The 21,070-nt window shown below is 44.5% G+C and overlaps 1 protein-coding gene across 1 annotated transcript in view; it reads left to right on the top strand.

Annotated features, from left to right (window-relative positions):
- The window catches only part of ARMC9 (armadillo repeat containing 9), a 167,432-nt gene that overhangs the window by 78,187 nt on the left and 68,175 nt on the right, over positions 1 to 21,070 (top strand). The window contains exons 12-16 of the mRNA XM_007942017.2: positions 4,416 to 4,506; positions 5,642 to 5,765; positions 9,222 to 9,361; positions 10,523 to 10,599; positions 15,089 to 15,163. Coding sequence (XP_007940208.1) covers positions 4,416 to 4,506; positions 5,642 to 5,765; positions 9,222 to 9,361; positions 10,523 to 10,599; positions 15,089 to 15,163 — 507 coding nt within the window. The remainder of the gene's footprint in view (positions 1 to 4,415; positions 4,507 to 5,641; positions 5,766 to 9,221; positions 9,362 to 10,522; positions 10,600 to 15,088; positions 15,164 to 21,070) is intronic.

Raw genomic sequence — 21,070 nt, 5'->3', positions numbered from 1 at the left:
CATGCTGTCCTCAGCAAGTGGAGCCTATTCTTAGGTCCCTAGAATCTGAATGAGAACACTGTTGCTTTAAGTATCCAAAATGGCCACACCACTTGTAAACATTCAAAATGTCTGCACCCTCCAGACAAAGTCCACAGCTCAGTTTGTCTCCTTCTTTGCTATTATCCATCAATCTTTGGTTTTCTTTTTTTGTCATCAGCCATCAGTGCAGTTGTCCATGCAGCACTTGGCAAGCAGGGCCAATTTTCAGGTTAATTTTCAGGTCCTAACACCACTTGGAAATATTCACACTGTCCATGTTGTCAGGATAGCTGACAGATGGAGTCTGCAGCTCCATTTGTCTCCTTATTCAGTTTTCATTCAGGTGCTTCCACCAGTTGGTGTTTAATCCACTTCTGTATCCTTCCTTTCAAAGCTCAGGGTTCAAGGATTATCTTCTGTGTCTGTGTCAATTTGTTTTCTCTTTTTTTTTGTTGAAGGGCATCTGTGTAGTTTGTCTGCCTATTATGCCATCTTACCAGAAGTCCCATTCTTCTCGATGTTATCTATAATTTGTTATGATCCATACAGTCAAATGCCTTTGCATAGTCAATAAAACACAAGTAAACATCTTTCTGTTATTCTTTGCTTTCAGCCAAGATCCATCTGACATCAGCAATGATATCCCTCATTCCATATCCTCTTCTAAATCCAACTTGAATTTCTGGAAGTTCCCTGTCAGTATACTACTACAACAATTTTTGAATTATCATCACCAAAATTTTACTTGCATGTGACATTAATGATGTTGTTTGATAGTTTCTACTTTCAGTTGCATCATCTTTCTTTATAATGGGCACACATATGGATCTCTTCCAGTCAGTTGGTTAGGTAGCTGTCTTCTAAATTTCTTGCCCGTGAGTAAGCACCTCCAGTGCTACATCTGTTTGTTGAAACATCTGTCAATTCGTGGAGCCTTGTTTTTCACCAATTCCTTCAGTGCAGCTTAGACTTCTTCCTTCAATACCATTAGTTCTTCTTTTTTCCCCAAAACTCAATTATTTTTATTTATTTAATTTTTTTATTGTGCTTTGGGTGCAAATTTACAGAGCAAAATTTATTTTATATTTAATAGTTTGTGTACATTTGGTTTCACTCTCCAATTACCATCCCCAATCCTAACCCATTCTCCTCCTCTCCCTTCTCTGTGACCCCCACCATCCCTGAAGGACTCTTTCCTTCAATACCATTGGTTTTTGATTATATACTACCTCCTGAAATAGTTGAACATTGACCAATTCTTTTTTGTACAGTGACTCTGTATTCCTTCCATCTTCTTTTAATGATTTCTATATTCAGTGTTTTACCCTTAGAATCCTTCAATTTTGCAACTCTAGGCTTGACTTTTTCCTTAAGCTCTTTCAGCTTGAGCAATGCTGGGTGTATTCTTCCCTTTTGGTTTTCTAACCCAGGTCTTAGCACATTTCATTATAATACTTTACTTTGTCTTCACAAGTTGCCCTTTGAAATATTCTGTTCAGCTCATTTATTAAGTCATTTCTTCTATTCACCTTAGCTACTCTCCATTCAAGAGCAAGTTTCATAGTCTCTTCTGATATCCATTTTGGTCTTTTCTTTCTTTTCTGTCTTTTTAATGGCCTTTTGCTTTCTTCATGTATGATGTTCTTGATGTCATCCCACAACTCATCTGGTCTTTGGTCATTGGTGTTCAATGTGTCAAATCTTTTCTTTGATAGTCCGTACATTCAGGTGGGTTATATAATCAAGGTTGTATTTTGGCTCTCATGGATTTGTTTTAATTTTCTTCAGCTTCAAGTTGAACTTGCATAGAAATAATTGGTGGTCTGTTTCAAAGTCAGCTCCTGGCCTTGTTTTGACTGAAGATATTGAGCTTCTCTATCACCTCTTTCCACAGATGTAGTCAATCTGGTCCCTCTGTATTCCATTTGGTGAAGTCCAGGTGTTTTGCTACCATTTATGTTGTTGTAAAAAGGTGTTTGCAGCAAATCAGTCATTGGTCTTAAAATTTCTATCACATGATCTCCAGCATCATTTCTATCATCAAGGCCATATTTTCCAACTGCTGGTGCTGCTTCTTTGTTTCCAACTTTTGCATTCCAGTCACCAGTGATGATCAACACATCTTAATTGCATGTTTGGTCAATTTCAGACTACAGAAGTTGGTAAAAATCTTCAATTTCCTCATCTTTGGCTATGGTAGTTGGAGCCAAATTTGAATAATAGTAGTATTAATGGGAGCTCTGGTGGAGTAGTGCCTAAGGCACTTGACTACTAACCAGAAGGCTGGTGGTCAAACCCACCAGCCACTCCTCAGAAGGAATGTTGAGCAATCTACTTCCGTACTGATAATGCCTCAGAAACCTGAGGAGGGGTCCTTATAGGAGTATGAATACTATCCTATCACTAACAGCGTTGTACTTAAGGATAGATCTTGAAACATTCCTTTTGAGGATGAATGTGACACCATTCCTCTTCGATTTGTCATTCCTGGCACAGTAGATTAAGGAGCTCTGATAGCATAGTGCCTAAGGCACTTGATTGCTAACCAGAAGGCTGGCAGTTCAAACCCACCAGCCACTCCTCGGAAGGAAGGTTGGGCAATCTACTTCCATAGTGATACTGCCTTGGAAACCCAAGGAGGAGTCGCTATGAGTCGAGTCCAACTTGATGGCAAATAACAGCAACAGGCATAATAGATCATATGGTTGCCTGATTCAAAATGGCCAAAACCAGTCCATTTCAGCTCACTAATGCCAAGGATATACATTCTATTTCATTTTTGACAACTTCTAATTTTCCTAGATTCATATTTCATACATTTCACATTGCGATTATTAATGCATGTTTGCGGCTATTTCTTCTTGTTCTGAGTCATGCCCCACCAGCAAATGAAGGTTCCAAAAGCTTTACTCCATCCACATCATTAAGGTCTACTCTACTTGGAGAAAGCAGCTCCTCTCCATCATATTTTGAGTGCCTTCCGACCTGAAGGTCTTATCTTCCAGCACTGTATCAGTGTTTCATGGCTGTTCATAAAGTTTTCCAGTAATATATCAGACAGTATTTCACTGCTATTCATAACGTTTTCAGTGGCCAGTTTTCTCAGAAGTGGATGGCCCTGTTTTTCCTCCTAGTCTGTCTTAGTCTGGAAGCTCCACTGAAACCTGTCCACCATGTGTGATCCTGCTCACATAGGAAATACTGGTAGCATAGCCTCCAGCCTCACAGCAACACACAAGCTACTACCACACAACAGATTTTAGCTTTCTTCCTACACAATCTCACTTCCTCAGAGTTGCTCTTCTTTCCTTCTTTGTTTGTTAGAAACTTTCCTCAGCTGCCTGGTGGTCCTTGACTGTCTCCTAAGGGTTTAGGGTAGTGGACTAAGGAGCCTACTGAAAGCTCTGAGTGTGAGATTGGGTCCTGTAGATGTAGCACTCCATTGAGGTTGACAATGTCCGATACCAGAATGTCTTACTCTTTTCTGTCAGGCTGACCATTTTCTCAGAGAAGAGTTATGATCTCCTACCTAAAGAGTAGGGATGTGGATGCCAGTGTTCTAGGAGTTAAGAAGAGGGAAAGGGCTGAGGTTGGCTCCCTGTGCAGCAGTCATTCTGCATATAGACACTACCCCTCATTTTGGCAGAGAACCCCTTCTCAGCCATGCTTGGGGTCCCCTCAGTCCAGAGACCCTGTGTGTTACCCTTCAAGAGAACCCCCTGCCCTGTGCTGGGAGATGGTTGTTGAGCAGCATGGAGTTGGAACCATTTCTTAAATAGCTGTCATTCATTCTCAGTCCCTTTTCTGGGGTTCTTGAGCCTTTTCCTCTATGGAAGTAGATTGCCCAATCTTCCTGATTTTGAGGACTATGTAATGTGAATTGGGTCATTTCTAGATTGGCTGTCTGGGTATTTGGCATTCTTATGCTGGCTAATCTGTCACCGTCCTGCTTTCCAGCTTCCAGGATTGGGTTGCCTCCTGGTGCTGTTCTCTCTGCCCTTGAGAATTTGTTTCTTTTCAAAATCCATGGACTGTGCTTTTGACTGTGCTTTGGGAGGGAGCCACTTTGGATGCAGCATTAGATCTGACGTCCTAACCTGGGACCGCAGGGGGAGCAGCAGTAACCAACGCAGAGTGCATCCTTTGTTCTAGCCACCATGTTCAGGGCTTTGCGTGATTAACTCATTTAACTAGGAAGGCTGAACAATTCCTTTTTGTCCAAGGTCATCAAGTACTGGTGGACAATCAAGACATCCGGATGAGATGTTTGCTCTTGCCTGTTTAACCTGACTCCATGCTTTCACACAGGTGGCATGCCCAGACGTGTCGGGGAGGCCTGTGTTCTGTGTCCCTGACACTGCTCTCACCGTCCCCCCTTGGTGTCTTCCTTACAGAGGAGCGTGCTTCAGCTGGTACACTCGCAGAGTGAGGCAGTGCGCCAGTACATGGCCCGGCTCATCAACGCCTTCGCGTCCCTCGCGGGAGGTAAGAGCACATTTTCTCTCTAGAGGAGGGCTCGAGCTTTGTGATGCAGTGAAGGTCTTCCCTGTGCAACTCAACCTTCTCACTCAAGTTCCTGAGAGATGATACTTGTTTCCTCAATTTCTCATGCATCTGACACAGTTTTGATGCATCTGAGATCTTTTGTGAAAATTTGTTGCCATAATGCTTTAGTTTATGTTAGAATGATTTTAAGGGTTTGAAAGACTTCTGCTTCTGGTTTTGTTTTGATTGATTGCTGCGGGAGAGAGCTAACACACTTCCTGTCATTTTCTACTTAAGCCAAAATAAGCTTAGGGAAACAATTCAGGCTGATTCTAGTAAGCACTGCACCATTTTCTTCAAAGGACAGTAACCTCTTACATCAAGGAGGATTTGAAACCTCCAAAGAGAAAATGCCACTATAAGTAAATCAAAGTGATTTTACTAAGTGTCATTATCTCCCATAAATTCTACTTTGTTTGAGTGCTTTTTGATATAAATAAAGGGAGTTTTCAGATTATGAATATGATACTCCACAGGTGTGTTCATTCATTCATTCATCTGTTGCTTCTTCCATCCATTTATCAAGCATTTGTTATAAACCAAGTTATGTGCTAGGGCCCATTCCTATCATACTGAAATGAACGTCTTCTGTATCAATGTAGAGGACCACAATAGACTAGTGACAATCCATGGCCAGTTATAGGGTCCCAGGTGTGGTTCTTAACCTTTTGTCCAGGCCATGGGCATGTCTAGAGGGGCAGGGGTGGCTGCTACCCTGTGAAAGTGGAGGGGCTCACCACACAGATTTCTGCCTCTCCCCTTTCCCCCTTAGATCCGATCATTGAGGTCAAGATCTCAAGTGAATAAAGACAGTGCTTTCCACAAAACCATGGCAGTGAATTACATTTAGATTGCTCAGCAGAGTGGTTTTCTCTCCATTAGATAGTTGATTAACTAACACCAACTTTGTAAAAGAAATATGTTTTAATAGCTTTTTTATTAAAATTACCCAAACTCTGTATGTGTCATATGCAGACAGTCTTCACAGGAAGTGTGTTTTGGAGCCTGAACCTAATAAACTCTTCCCCTCTTGCACCTGCCTTGACTGCTGTCTCACCTCTGGTTATATTCCCAGGTCGCCTCTACCTCACCCAGGACACAAAGGTGCTGCGGATGCTGGAGGAAAGGCTGAAGGAGGAAAACAAGGATGTCATCACCCGGGAGAATGTCCTCGGGGCCTTGCAGAAGTTCAGCCTCAGGTGACTGGGCCGTGCAGTGACAAACTTGGTTTGTCTTAAGCCACTATTTAAACCAAAACAAAAAACCCATTGCCAAGTCGGTCCCCACTCAACAACCCATAGGACAAAGCAGAACTGAGTAGAGCAGAGTAGGGTTTCCAAGGCTGTGAATCTTTGCCGAGGCAGGTCGTCACTGCATCTTTCTTCCATAGAGCAGCTGGTGGGCTCAAGCTGCCCACCTTTCGATTAGCAGCCAAGGGCTTGACCACTGTAACATCAGGACTCCTTCTAATCCCCACAGCCATCCAAAGGCAGGTGTTGGTTTTCAGCTGACACTCAGGAGAGGTTGGGTGACCTTCCAAGGCAGAACTTGAAAGCTGCCTTGCTCAAGGTTACTGCAGATGGAGGGCGTTTCACAAACCTCGTCATGTTCTGTTGACCATCATCTCGTGGAGGCCCAGTTAGATCACTCTCAGGCATTCGGAGGTTTAGAGATAGGACCTCCGCCTTCAAGGGCTCACAGTCTGTTGTGGGAGGTGTGCACAGAAATGAATCCTCATGGTAGAGGCAGGAAGTTGTTCGTGATGGTTAGTGTGAGCGCTGCCTGCTTCCTCTTCTGTGCTCTCAGTCTTGGGACTGCCGTTCCACTTCAGAAATGTTAAAATCCTATACTCCTTGAGCCATATCTAGTGTCCTTCCAGCACTCTTTCTGTTAATTATTTTTAATTATTAACAGCTTTGGAGTGGTATTAGACCATAAAAATCACCTGCTTTCGGTACAACTCCGTGATGTTTAATATGCTTGCAGAGTTGTGCAGCCATCACTACAGTCTGCTTCTAGGACATTTCGGTCACCCTAGGTAGAAGCCTTGTACCCAGTCAGTTACTCCCCTGCCCACCAGCCCTAGGCAGCCATGCTCATCTGCTTTCTGTCTGTCAGTTTCCCTGTGCTGGGTGTCTCCTGTCAATGGATTAATATTGTGTGTGTGCCTTATAACTGGCTTCTGTCACTTAGCATAGTGTTTCCAATGTTCATCTACGTTGTAGCATGGATCAGTACTTTGTTTTTTGCCAAATTGTAGTCCATGATGTAAATATACCCCATTTTACTTATCCATTCATGAGTTAGTGGACATTGAGGTTGTTTCCACTATTTGGCTGTTGTGAATAATGCTGCTATGAGCGTTGGCATACATGTCTTTGAGTGGACATTTTCACCTTCTCCTGGGCATGTCTCTTGGAGTGGAATTGCTGAGTACTCCCTCCTGACCACCTCACTTTCCTTTGAGTTTATTGAAAATTCTAATAGTTCGAGTCCTCAGCTTTTTCCATCTTCTAAACATACTTCCTTCCCACCAATGTCTGATTCTCACTGATAAACTGAAGCCCACAATGAAACAGTCATGGTCAGTGTATGTTTAGTGGGAGAACCAAGCCAGTTTCTGGGAAGGGGATGATAAACCTTTACTACCTCCTGTTTGCCAGGTCCCTGCTGATGAAAGGCTCTTTGTTCTAAACATATGAATTGAAAAAACTGTAAGTAATCTCCGGTTATTCCTTCCTCCAATGATGGAGCCTGTTCTGGTTACCTAGGGCCACTCTGACGGGAATATATACCACAAATGGGATGGCCTTAATAAACAGGAGTTTATTCTTACAATTTGGAGGCTTTAAGTCTTAGTTCAAAGTGCCAGGCTCTAGGGCTTCATGAAGAAAGCCCCTCAGCCTTGGGTTTCAGCTCTGCCTCAAGCTCCCAGCCCACTGAAGCTAGAGGCTTTTCTTCACTCAGACAGCTGCTGACTGCTGAGGCTGAGAAGCCCCAAGGTTGACAAGTAAAAAGGCACAGTCTTGATGTTACCAATCCACATGGCAGGCCATTCATTCAAGTCCATTGTGTAAGTCCCCAGGTTGGCAGAGCATGGCAGGCTGCTGAACAATGACATGGCTACATGCAGGGTCCAAGCGTGCCATAAACTAGAGACCATTCCCAAAGCTGCTGCTTACATACGGGAAGCAGACCACATACCCAAAGCAGCTACTAAGCTGCTTGTGGTAGATCCCACCACGGAGTTGATTGCTAGTCTCATCATGGGGAGTAACTACCACCAGCTGCCCAGCCACTCAGCCAGGCCCAGCCATGTTGACAACAAACATAACCAGCAGAGCCCTTCACATCTTTTTGTTTATAATGATAACTTAAGTAGATGTTGATTGTTTCTGGAAATGTTTTAGAAATTCAATAACTGTAGTTAAGGGACAGATAAGATAAGGTGAAGAAATACCTCTTCTTGGTGACACAGATATGCACTGTTGAGTTATCCTTTTCCTCCAGACAGTAATTTAAGCTGCTTTGTTCTGAAACGTGCTTCATGTGTTCATAGTTTTTGAGGGTTTGTACAACAAGCAGGAGCCCTGTTGGTGCAGTGGTTAAAGCACTCAGCTGCTAACCAAAAGATGGGTGATTCTAATCCACCAGCAACTCTGCAGGAGAAAGATGGGGCAGTCTGCTTCTGTAAAGATGTACAGCTTTGGAAACCATATGGGGCAGTTCTGCTCTGTCCTACAGGGTTGCTGTGAATCGGAATCAACTCAGTGGCAGTGGGTCTGAGGTTTTTTTTCTTTTTTTTGTACAATGAGTGTAGAAACTAGCAAGGCTTCCTGCAGAAGGGCAGTCTTCACCATCCACTGTGTTGCCCGGTCGGGCTGCTGCAATGTTTAGGAACAGCATGGACAGAGGTTGGCTTCCTCATACTGTCCTGTGTGGTGACCTGCCATCATGCCCTGCTGAGCCGGAGAGCTCAGGGCTGGCTTCTCTGTGGGGTTTTGATTTTCAGAGAAATCGGATGGGTTCTGATGGTGATGCCATGTGGAGGCTTACCCGTTCTCAGGCCTGACACAGTGGTGTTCCCCATTCCACATTTTGATGAAGGATTGGATTTCCTAAAATTGTACCCCTGATTTTGGGTAGAAAAGTACTCATCAGTTGTACTACCCAGCCCCTTAAACTTCCCTGACTCTATAGATCTGAATCCAGGTGGTATGGGGCTAGGTTTCCTTTTGCTTTTGCTTTTTAAGCAGGCTGGAGTGCCAAGGTTGGAATGTACAGGCTAGAGTTTAGCTGCAGGTTTGCTTGTTGACGAATTATTTCTATGGCCCTGTCTGCTAGGCTAACGAGACCAAAACCCATCAGTAGTATTCATGAACATTTGAAGTAAGCCCTACTAATTTTAAGTACAGAAAAGGAAGCTTTCCAAGTAGCAGGCCTCTTACGACCCTGTCTTCCTGTAAACCCTTAGCGAAGCCCCTGGAAGGTAAAGGAAATACTGTCTTCTTGGTTGCGTGGCTCTAACGGTGAGACAGCCCTCGGGTGTGTGTCTTCCGTACAGCTGGCTCTTCTGACGTGCGCTCACACTTGTACGTACAGGAGAAGCTCCTTCACATGCAGCGTGCACTTACTGACAGGCGGTCTTGTCCTAGGCGCCCGCTGCAGACGGCGATGATCCGCGACGGCCTCGTCTTCTGGCTGATCGACATTCTCAAGGACCCCGACTGCCTGTCTGACTACACGCTGGAGTACTCAGTGGCTCTGCTCATGAACCTCTGCCTCCGGAGCTCAGGTCTCCTGGCCGCCTGTCCGGTCCTGGCACAGGGAGGGGCAGGGAGGGGATAGTGGCCCTGGGATCTGGACCAAAGAGCCTGAGGTGGTTTGCTTTTGAGCTCCTGCATAGAGGACGGAAAGCAGGCAGAGAGGGAGCTTATTCACGGAAAAGTACTCCCAACCAGGTATAAAGCTGTTAAGGACCCCTAAGGGCATAGTGGTTGAACGCTGGGCTGCTGACTGAAAGGTCTGTAGTCTGACCCACTGGCTTCTCTGCCGGAGGAAGAGGCTACATACAGGCTGCTTCTGTAAAGATGACAGCCTTGGAAACCCTGTAGGCCATTTCCGCTGTGCACTGTCGGGTCTGCCAGAATTGCCTAGAAGGCGATGGGTTATAAAGCCGTCGCATCACTGAAGCCAGAATCCCACCTGGCCTCGGAAATCATATTTTATGTGTGTGTCATGTCTGCATTGAGAGGAAGTCAAGTTAGTTTACGTTGTTCTTCCTCTTCGTTGCATTGTTCAAAGGTAGGAAGTTAAGAATTATGATCCCTTTTATCTAAAGATAGGCAGTATTGAGTTGGTGGCAGAAGCAAGGATCTTGAATCATGCTCACTGCTCCTTGTCACAGCAGTCTCCCCGTCTTGCCCCCGGAGATGAGTTCACAAGTCATTAAATGCTTCATCAGTACAGGTAGTTACTTTCACCCTTCTCCAGGACCATCCCATTTACAGGACATTAACTGTTAATTGAGAGCAAAGAAGCTTCTTTGGAGAGACGCCATGGCTTGGCTGTGGCTGACCTCAGAGCGTGCACTGTGTTCACAGACGAAGGTTACCTGCATGAGTAGCTCCGGGTATCTGGGAGGAGTTTCTTCCCAGCTCATCACTTCACCACCACCCCCTGGCACTCTGTAACTGAACCGCCTGTCTTCGAGTGTTGATGGAGTAAATGATCCATGTCAATCTTTTGTTTTAAAAAGAGTAGCATTTGCATAAAATCACAGCTTTTAGTACATTTATCAGATGATAATCAGTTTTTCTTCATTATCCTTATTTGCAGGGGTGATGATGATGATGATGTTGGCAATCACTGTAACACTTGCCTAGTTTGAAACTGTGCTTCCAAGTTGAGAAATGTCACACTGTGGTTGCTCTGTTTGTTGTTGTTTTTCCTGCAGGGAAGAACACGTGCGCCCAGGTGGCTGGCCTGGTGCTGAAAGTTCTTTCAGATCTGCTTGGCCATGAGAACCATGAGGTATGCGGTCAGCCTATTAGCCCTGGGCTTAGGGGAACATGGACACCTGTGACCTCACAGGCAAGGGTGGGAGGCTGGCCCTGGATGGGCACTGCATTTGGAAAACAGATATAAAGGCCTTCTCCAAGCATTTTTATGAGCTACTTCTAATCTTTCTCCAAGGCAGTAAGACCTAGCCCTCTGCTCCCATAAAGATTACAGCCTGGCCTACAGTCTCAGAAGACAAGTTAGTCAGCTACCATAACACAGTTTACAAAGATAACATTCTGCATCCTAGTTTGGTGAGTAGCGTCTGGGGTCTTAACAGCTTGTGTGTGGTCATCTAAGATCCAACTACTGGTCTCTACTTGTGTGGAGCAAAAGAGAATGAAGGAAACCGAAGGTTGAAAGGAGAAATTAACAGACTAGTTGCCCACTGGGACTACAGCCTCTTCTGACCTGAAACCAGAAGGTACCCAGCTAATACTATCGACCGTTCTGTCCAGGGACGCAATCGAAGGTCCTGGTAGAATGGGAGAAAAATGTAGAAGAAAGTTCAAATTCTTAAAACAAGCCAGACCTACTGGACCAATAGAGACCAGAGGAACCCCTGAGACTATCACTAAGATGCCCTTTGAACATGGAATTGAAGCTGTACCTACAGGTCACTTTTGAAATGATAGATTCAAATAATAGATTGGCTTATGGGATAAACATTAACACTGTGAGTAATGGGCTCCCTTAAACAGTTAACTATATGAGACCAAATGGCCAGCGTTTCTCCGAAAGCAAAGATGAGAAGACAAGGAGGGGATGGGAAGCTGGACCAACAGAAACAGAACAAACAGAATGGAGATCATGAGAATGCTGACACATCATGAAAATTGTAACCAATGTCACAGAATGGTTTTTATAAAAATTTTTAAAGGAGAACCTACTTCTCTGTGTGAAGTTTAACTTAAAATACAATTAATACTATTAAAAAAAATAAAGATTACTTGTGTTCATGAGGAACCTATACATAGACCAAGAGGCAGTTATCTGAACAGAACAAGGGGATACTGCATGGTTTAGAATGAAGGTTGTATCATTTCACCACACTTATTCAATCTGTATGCTGAGCAAATAATCCAAGAATTTGGACTAATGAAGAACAATGCAGCATCAGGATTGGAGGAAGACTCATTAACAACCTGAGATATACAGATGATACAACATTGCTTGCTGAAAGTGAAAAGAACTTGAAGCACTTACTGATGAAAATCAAAGACTACAACCTTCAGTATGGATTATACCTCAACATAAAGAAAGTGAACATCCTTACAACTAGACCAGTATGCAACATCATGATAAACTGACAAAAGATTGAAGCTGTCAAAGAGTGCATTTTACTTAGATCCACTTACTTTACTTAGGCCGTTAGTCAACGGCCATGAAAGCAACAGTCAAAAAGTCAGAGGTCGCATTGCCCTGGGAAAATCTGCTGCCGAAGACCTCTTTCAAGTGTCAAAGAGCAAAGATGTCACTTTGAAGACTAAGGTGCACCTGACCAAAGCCATGGTGTTTTCAATCCCCTCATATGCATGTGAAAGCTAGACAATGAATAAAAAAGGATTGATACTTCTGAATTGTGGTGTTGGTGGAGAATATTGAGTATAGCATGGACTGCCGGAAGAACAAACAAATCTGTTCTGGAAGAAGTACAGCCGGTGTGCTGCTTTGCAGCAAGGATGGCGAAACTTCATCTCTCGTACTTTGGTCTTGGTGTCAGGAGGGCCCAGTCCCTGGAGAAGGACACCATGCTTGTCAAAGTAGAGGGTCCGCAGAAAGAGGGGAAGACCCTCCCTGAGATGGACTGACACCATGGCTGCAACAGTGGGCTCAGCACAGCAACAACTGTGAAGGTGTCACAAGACCAGCGGGTGTTTTGTTCTGTTGTATGTAAGGGCACAAAGAGCCGGAACCAACTCGAAGGCATCCAACAACAGTCTTGAAAGGCGAATCCCAGAAGTCATAAAGAAAAAGATGCACCTGTTTGACTAAATGACCATTAAGTTTGTTTGTTTGTTTGTTTGGAAAAAAGATACCATAATACAGGTGAAAGGACAAATGATACCCCAAGAAAAGATTTGCATCACATACGACAAAAGTTTGATATTCTTAATATATGAAAAGTCCTTTTGCTAAATGAAAGTAAAATGATCCGATAAGAGAAAAAACAGGTAAAGCATATGAATAGGTAATTCACAGAATAGTGAATCCTGATGGCCTATTAACATGAAAAGTCATTCAAATTTGCTAGTACTCAGGAAATTGAAAATGACAACTATAGAATACCTTTTGTTACCACTCAGATTGGCAAAAATCAAGAGTGCTCATGAAATCCAGTACTGAAAAGGGGTAGTGGGAGATGAACTCTCTCTCTTTTCTCCAGCACCTGCCACGTGCCAAGTCTGTGTTGCTTGATGCTGGGGTTAACTATGTGAGGAAAACATGGGTGCTGGCATCAACGAGGTCATAATAAGGAGACAGGAGCATTAATTTAAAAATATACTCTATTCGGTACAAAAGTAGAGGGACGTACAAGAAGCTGAGGCTAGCACAAGCCCTATCTGGGGGATTCAGGAAGGCCTTCCTTGGAGACCTCTGTGCTGAGTTCCAAAGGATGCATCATCTGACTCAGCCATAAAGGGAGCTAAAGTCCTGTTCCATGCTGTACCTGGATGGGGTTTGAAAACATGCTCAGCACAATGCTGACTGAAGGAAGTCAGTCACACAAGGACAAACATTACACGATCCCACTTAAGTGAAATATGTAGACTTGGCAAATGTGTGGAGACCAGAGTTTATTAGTGCTTACCAGGGGAGGGAGGGGGAAGGGAAGAGTCCCTGTTGGGGAAACATTGTGTTTCTGTTTATGGTGATGGGAAATTTGGCAGTGATTGTTGGTGATGGTTGCACGGCATGATTAACATAATAGGTGTCACTAAATTGTGTACATGAAAAACGTTGAATAGCCAAGTATTGTGTTATATATGTAGGACCAGGCAGTGTTCCATTCTGTTGTGCATAGGGTCACTATGAGTCAGAGCCGTCTCGACAGCACCTAACAACAATATATATTTTAAAAACAATAATTTTAAACAAAGATGGAACACAGTTTTCTAGGTAGACACATGGGGAAGGGCATTCAAAGTGTGAACTATAAGCGTAAGGACAGACATGTACAACCTGATGTGATGGGGGAAAAGGGGTTCTGTTCTGGTTACCTAGTACCGCTCTGACAAGAATATACCACAAATGGGATGGCTTAAAGAAACAGGAGTTTATTCTCTTACAGTTTGGAGGCTTTAAGTCTGAGCTCAGAGTGCCAGCCTCTAGGGGCTGGGTGAAAGCTCCTCAACCTTGGGTTTCAGCTCTGCCTTCTGCTCCTGGCCCACTGAAACTGGAGGCATTTCTTTACTCAGCTTCTAGCTGCTGAGGCTGACAAGCCCAAGGTTGACCAGTAAAAAGGCATAGTCCTGATGTTACTAGACCACACAGCAGGCCATTAATTCAATCCATTGAAACTCCCAAAGTCAGCATAGCATGGCAGGCTGCTGAACAACAACGCGGCTACATGCAAGGTTCAAGCGTGCCATAAGCTAGAAACTGTTCCCCAAGGCTTCTCCTTATATACAGGAAGCAGACCACAGCCCTAAGGCAGCTACTCAGCTGCTCACAGTAGATTCCACCATGGAGTTGATTACCAGTCTCCTCATGGGGAATACTACATCCAGCTGCCCAGCCACTCAACCAGGCCCAGCCAAGTTGACACACAACCTTAACTAACACAGGGTTCCTCAAATCATGTGGACCCTGGAGTATAAACTTCATGGTGGTAGGGAGGGGAGGAGCAGATGGAGGTGATGGAGAGGCAGCCCTGGAAGGGCTTGGGTGCTATACTGAGGAGTTAGGACTTTCCTCTGGACGGTTTCCAGGTGAGGAGAAAAACAATTTGGTCCAAGTTGTGGAAACTTGGCCATGATGTCCTATTTGTACTAAAGGGGTCAACACTGGAGGGAGAGGCTAGTTTGGAGATTTGATGTAGCGTGGGTAATGGATGATGTTGTCTTGACAAGGTAAGTAGCAGTGCTATGGAAAAGAAAAGTTGGTATCAAAGATGGCTTGAGGACTGAACACAAGAGAGTGAACAGAGGAAGGTATCTGAAATGAGACTGAGGTTTCTAGCCTGAGTGATGGTAAGGTTAGTAATGGCATGAATGAAACTAGGAAACACAGCAGGAATAAGTGTTGGAGGGAAGGATGGCTCTGGTGTTGAATTCTTGGTTGTAGAGCTTAGTGGGTGTGCAAATGGGAGATCTGCTGTTTGGAGACAGGTATCTGACCAGGAGAGCTGGGAGAACGGTGACCCCTCCCTCCTTGTCAGTCCATACTCAGTGTGGTGTTTGATCACTGAGTTGTATAGTATTTGAAAACTTGAAATTGACTGTTTTTTCTCCCGTCACAGATACAGCCATATGTAAATGGAGCTCTGTACAGCATCCTTTCAATCCCATCCATTCGGGAGGAAGCCAGAGCAATGGTAAGAAAACGTACTTGGGAAACTTGTAAGCTTCTATCAGTACCAAGTTTAGAAATTGTTAGTGAGAAGTTCCTAGATTGGACTTCATGGAAGGGCTTCATATAGTTTGTGAATTCCCTGAAACTGTATACAAAATACATAACTGCAGTTTTCTGGAGAGAAGTTCCAAATTCCAAATGGTTAATAAGCACAGTGTTAGTTAGAAAGTTCCCCAAAAGCAAAATCCAAAAGGATTATGGTTGACAGCCACAGTGTTCGAAAATTCCCAGGGGATTGTTCTTTTTTTTGGGGGGGGGGGGGATGAGGGTGGGAGTTGCAGACATTTTGGTAGTAACCACATGAAACAAGAAAGCTGGTAAATATTCTAAAATGGTCTTGTACTTGGTGTGGTTGGTAAATAGTGAACTTAATGTTTATTGTGTTTACATTAGTACTTGTATTGAAGTAAAAAACAAGCTTCAGGTGATTAGCATCTCAGCTTGAAAGGACAAACATTTCTAGATCTAATGTGCTTTTTCCTTACCAAATGTGAGACCAAGTTAGCAGTGTGGGTATTCAGGGCTATGGTGAAAAGATTAAATGTTTGCATAGTCAGGGCACAAGCTAAATTTAGCACAAAACCAACAAGACATGCGTCTTTGAATGGTGTTGCTTACTTAGAAGAACTGTTAAATCTTTTCATTGGTCATCTAAAATTATATCAACAGTTATGCCATAGATAAAAACATAATTAAGAACAGTTCCATGTGGTCACGGTAAACAATGGAACTTAATTGCCTGTTGCTTTTTAATCAAAAATCTGCTTTGTCAATAAATTTAAAAAAACCAAACCTGTTGCTGTTGAGTCAGTTGTGACCCACAGCGACCCCATAGGACAGAGTAGAACTGCCCCAGAGGGTCTCCAAGACTGTAATCTTTATGGAAGCAGATTGCCACATCTTTTTCCTGCAGTACAACTGGTGGGTTTGAACCGTGAATCTTTGACTTAGCAGCTGAGTCCTTAACCTCTGTGTCATCAGGGCTCCTTTTGTCAGTAAAGAACAGGGGAAAATAAGCTTGGTTAAATTCTGCATTGTGATTGTTCAGATGAAAGGGGGAGGGATTACCAACCAAGGCAAAGAAAGAGGAAAGAACCTTGTAAGTGGGAGACAAAGAGAGAATGGGGAGGACATTGAACTGAAAACAGTGAGAGGCAGAATGGACAAAAGACATCCAGGCAAAGAGGCGGAGACAGAGGAAGGGCGTGGCAGTCAGGGCAGGGACTCCGTGAGGGAGAAGGACTTAGTTGTGTCATGAGACCCAAAGAGGAAGGACGCAGTAGTCAGGGCAGGGACTCCATGAGGGAGAAAGACTTAGCTGTGTCATGAGACCCAAAGGGGGCCTTGGAGAGCATTCAGGACGAGAGAAGAAATATGGATGAAAAGGGAAGGCACCTCAGAGACCCGTGGGACAATAATAAGAGGTCTAACACGTGTGTAATTGGAGTCTCGACACAGAGGAGAGATTGTGGAGCAGAAAAAAAAAGCTTGACTAAATAATGTTAAATTTAGTGACAAATAAACATAACAATAAGATATCTAGAAAAATCTCCAAATATTTAGAACTTAAGCAGCATATTTATATTAGTGATCTGTTGTTGTTGTTATATGCCGTTGAGTCAGACCTAACTGATAGCAACCCCTCCTTGGATTTCTGAGGCAATATCACTACAGAAGTACATTGCCCAGCCTTCCTTCCGAGGAGTGGCTGGTGGGTTTGAACCTCCAGCCTTCTGGTTAGCAGTCAAGTGCCTTAAGCACTATGCTACCAGAGTTCCTAGTGATCTGTTACTGCATAACAAATTACCCCACAGCTTAGGGACTTGAGAAGCACACATTTATTATTCTTATAGTTTCTATGGAGCAGGAGTTGGAGAGCAGATTCACTAGATGATTGTAGTCAAGATTTCAAGCAGGGCAGCAGTTATCTAAAGGTTCAGCTAGGGCTGGAGGATCCTTCACTCACGTGGCAATTGTAGGAGGCCTCACTTCCTTTGTGGCTGTTCCTTGCCACATGGGCTTCTCCATAGGACTGCTCTCAACATGAGACCTGGCTTCCTCAGAGCGAGTGAGCAGAGAGAAAGTGGACAAGACAGAAGCCACAGAATGTTTTATAATCTAATCACAGGAGCAACAAAGTTATGTGTCATCATTTCTGCCCCGTTCAGTTGGTTACACAGACCAACCCTGGTACACAGTGTCAGAGGACTACTCAAGAGTGTGAATACCAGCAGGTGGATCATTGGGTGCATCTTGGAGGCGGGCTACCACACACTTCTAAGAAACATGGAGCAAAGAAGAAATCACAAGGGAACTATTAATCTTTTGATACATATTTTCCTAATTTTTTCCTTTTTTTAACTTTGATTATGATATGCCATAAAACAGCCTTAATTATAGTCAAATCTGTTAATATTTTCTTTGTAGTTACTGGCATATTTCTAATCTATGGATCATTGACTTTACAAAGAAAGCATGGATCACTGAGATAAAGGAGAAGTACCGTAAGCTTCCCTCTGGTGTTTGAACAGGGATCAAGTCATAAGCAATGGAGGAGTCCCCAGCCTGAGTTGGGGAAGCCTTTGGCCACATCACCTGGGCAGGAGTAGCCTGTTTAGCTCCTAGGAAGACAGGCCTGATAAGAGGAGGTTAGGAGCTCTGGTAGCATAGTGGCTAAAGCACTTGACTGCTAACCAGAAGGCTGGCGGTTCAAACCCACCAGCCACTCCTCGGAAGGAAGGTTGGGCAATCCTACCTCCGTAGTGATACTGCCTCGGAAACCCAAGGAGGGGTCGCTATGAGTTGGGGCCGACTCGACGGCACATAACAACAACAACAACAAGAGGAGGTTATGGCCACCACAGAGCTCTCCTAAGACCCTGAGATTTCCCTCATATTCTTGAGGAAGTTTTTAGACTGATCAAGCTAGTCCATTCTTGTGTGTGACAATAATAAGGGGAACCAGACAATAAGGGAAATGTGCCCCCGTCTCGCCACCTTTCCATCTGCTCAGACACAGACCCAGGAGCATGATGGCAGAGCTGACAGACTGGGACCTGCTGGTGTTTACCATGTGTGCTGGCACGATCCGGAAGGAAAGTAGCGTGGCTGTGCACGTGAGAAACCACTGCCGTGCCGGTAGTTTGGACTCAGTCCATCTCAGTTCCGGATGCTGATGCCAGGGGGTGGGGGGGTAGCCCGAACGGAGAGGAGCTGTACGCAGGGAGCTTGGGCCGATGTTCTTACACTTGGCACTGGGGCAGTACCACTGTCTGGTCACAGAAGAGTTGCTAATGGAATCGTGGTTCTTTTGCCGAAAATATTGATAACTGTTGAAGATGATAATAGGAAAAACTGTATGAAGCAGTATGGAGAAGGTTTTTATCGTATAATGGACATAAAAGCAGAATACAGGTATCCCCCCCTTTTTGAAAGTTCACTTTCTGCCACTTAATGTTTATGAAAGACTTCCATTAGTACCTGTTTCCACTAACTGAAAGAAATCTGAAGAGGATTTTTGCTTTTACAAAAAAAGGGGAGAGTGAAACTAGCGTTCATTTTGCTGCGAGCTGTTAAAGAGACAGCAGCCACCCAGCAGTGCATGTGGCGTCTCCAGCTCCTTCCGTGGGAACTACGCTGTACGTGCATTGTTTCTACTTTACAGGGGCTGTGTGTCTATCATCTCATTCCTGCTTTTACTATATGTTAAGGTTGGGTAGTGGTTAAGGCATTTGGCTGCTAACCAGAAGGTCAGTGGTTCAAACCCACCAGCCACTCTGTGGAAGAAAGATGAGGCAGTCTGCTCCTGTAAAGACTGACAGCCTTGGAAACCCAGTGGGGGTCACTATGAGTTGGAATCGAATTGATGGCAGTGAGTTTTTTTTTTTTCTTTACTAAGGAAGATGGAACAATCTACTTCCATAGTGATACTGCCTTGGAAACCCAAGGAGAGGTCGCTATGAGTCGGGTCCAACTCGATGGCACATAACAACAACAACATATGTTAGTGTTAAGTTTTATGTGTTATTTGCTGTGATTTGGTAGATTATTTTTGAGGTCTGGGAACACTCAAAAATTTTCCCATATAAATTAACTGTAATTGCTTCTTCACTTTTGAAGCCCCATTTTGGCTTATGAAAGGTTTTGTAGGAATGCTCGACTTTTGGATAGTGAGGGAAACCTGTAAGATATTACGAGAACTCTGTTTCTGCAACTGTGTAAAATTGTGTGCTTAAGGAAAACGACAGAGTATACATCGAAATGAAATTAGTAACAGATGCAATAATAGTGGTCTTCCAAGAATTGTTGTTGTTGTTGTTTGCCATCGAGTTGGACCCGACTTGATGTCCCATCTTCCTTCTGAGGAGTGGCTGGTGGTTTGAGCCGCCAGCCTTCTGGTTAGCAGTCAAGTGCCTTAGGCACTAAGGCACCAGAGCTCCCCTTCCAAGAATACTAGGGGATAATACGAGTCCCCTGAGGCCCATCTGAGCTTTAAAAGTCTACCAGCCCGGGCTGGAGAGTGGCTCAGATCAACAGGGCTCTCCCTAATCCCCAGCCCGGGAGCGTCCTGCCTAGACCCCAGGCTGGAGCCATTGTGAGCCACGGAGCTCCTCGGGGATCAGAACCCCAGCCTCACACATCATCCAGGGCTGGAGCAGAAAGTGCTCAGTTTGTTGGAAAGGCTCCCAGGTGTCTGGAAAAGCCAGGCTGCTGGCTGAGAAGCCACTCGACCAGGAAGCCCACCCGAGGCTGCCCCAGGGCTGTGCCCAGTGCTGCTGAGGCGGGCCCACAGGATGTCTCGAGATCCTGCTTCCTTGCCACCACCCCTGATTCTGTTTCCTCTGGTTGTGGTTCATTTATTGTCAGACGTGTTTTCCCCTCATGGTGGCAAGAAGGGCTCATCAGCTCCTGCCAGACATACTCGTTCAAATCCCACAAAGAGAGAGGAAAAAGAACTAAATACTTGTCACTATCTACCCCGGACACTTCTCTGGAGTTTTGTTAGCCAAAGTAATGCATAATGTGGTATTGTTGTTAGGGGACATCAAGTCCATATTTGGCTTATGGCAGCCCCATGTGACAGCATAGAACTGCCCTGTAGGGTTCCTAGCTTTACAGTTGAGTGCTCAGCCGCTGACCAGAAGGGTAGCTGTTTGAACCCACCAGCCACTCTGTGGGAGAAAGACGTGGCTGCCTGCTTCTGTAAAGATTAAAAAAAACAAACCAAACCCACTGCCGTCGAGTTGATTCCAACTCATAGTGACCCTTACTGGGTTCTGTAAATCTTTACAGAAGTCGATTGCCCCATCTTCCTCCCACAGAGCAGCTGGTGGGTTTGAACTGCCAACCTTCTGGTTAGCAGCCCGATGCCTTACCCACCATGCCACCAGAGCTCCTTTCCATAACGCCTTGGAGACCCAGCGGGACAGCTCCACTCTTGTGCCACAGGATCATGATGAGTTGGAATGAACTCGACAGCAGTGGGTTTGGGTTTTGGTGAATCACTAAGGAAGCAGACCACCAGGTCTTTCTCCTGCAGAGCCACTGGGTGGCTTCAAACACACCAACCTTTCAGTGAGCAGCTGAGCACTTAACCATTGTGCCACCAGGGTGCCTTATACCTAATAAATAAATAAATGAAACCCACTGCCATCAAGTCAATTCCAACTCATAATGAACCCCACTGGGCTTCCAAGGCTGTAAATCTTTATAGAAGTAAATTGCCTCATCTTCCTTCCATGGAGTGGCTGGTAGGTTTGAACCACCAACCTTCTGGTTAGCAGCCAAAAGCCTTACCCGTTACCAAAGCTTCTTTATATCTAATTTGTTGTTGTTGTTGTTATGTGCCGTCGAGTCGGCCCCGACTCAT

This window comes from Orycteropus afer, unplaced genomic scaffold (assembly GCF_000298275.1).
Source record: "Orycteropus afer afer isolate SDZICR_OR568_19922 unplaced genomic scaffold, OryAfe1.0 scaffold00006, whole genome shotgun sequence".
Lineage (NCBI taxonomy): Eukaryota > Metazoa > Chordata > Mammalia > Tubulidentata > Orycteropodidae > Orycteropus > Orycteropus afer.
This window is presented reverse-complemented; position numbering and strand designations above follow the sequence as displayed.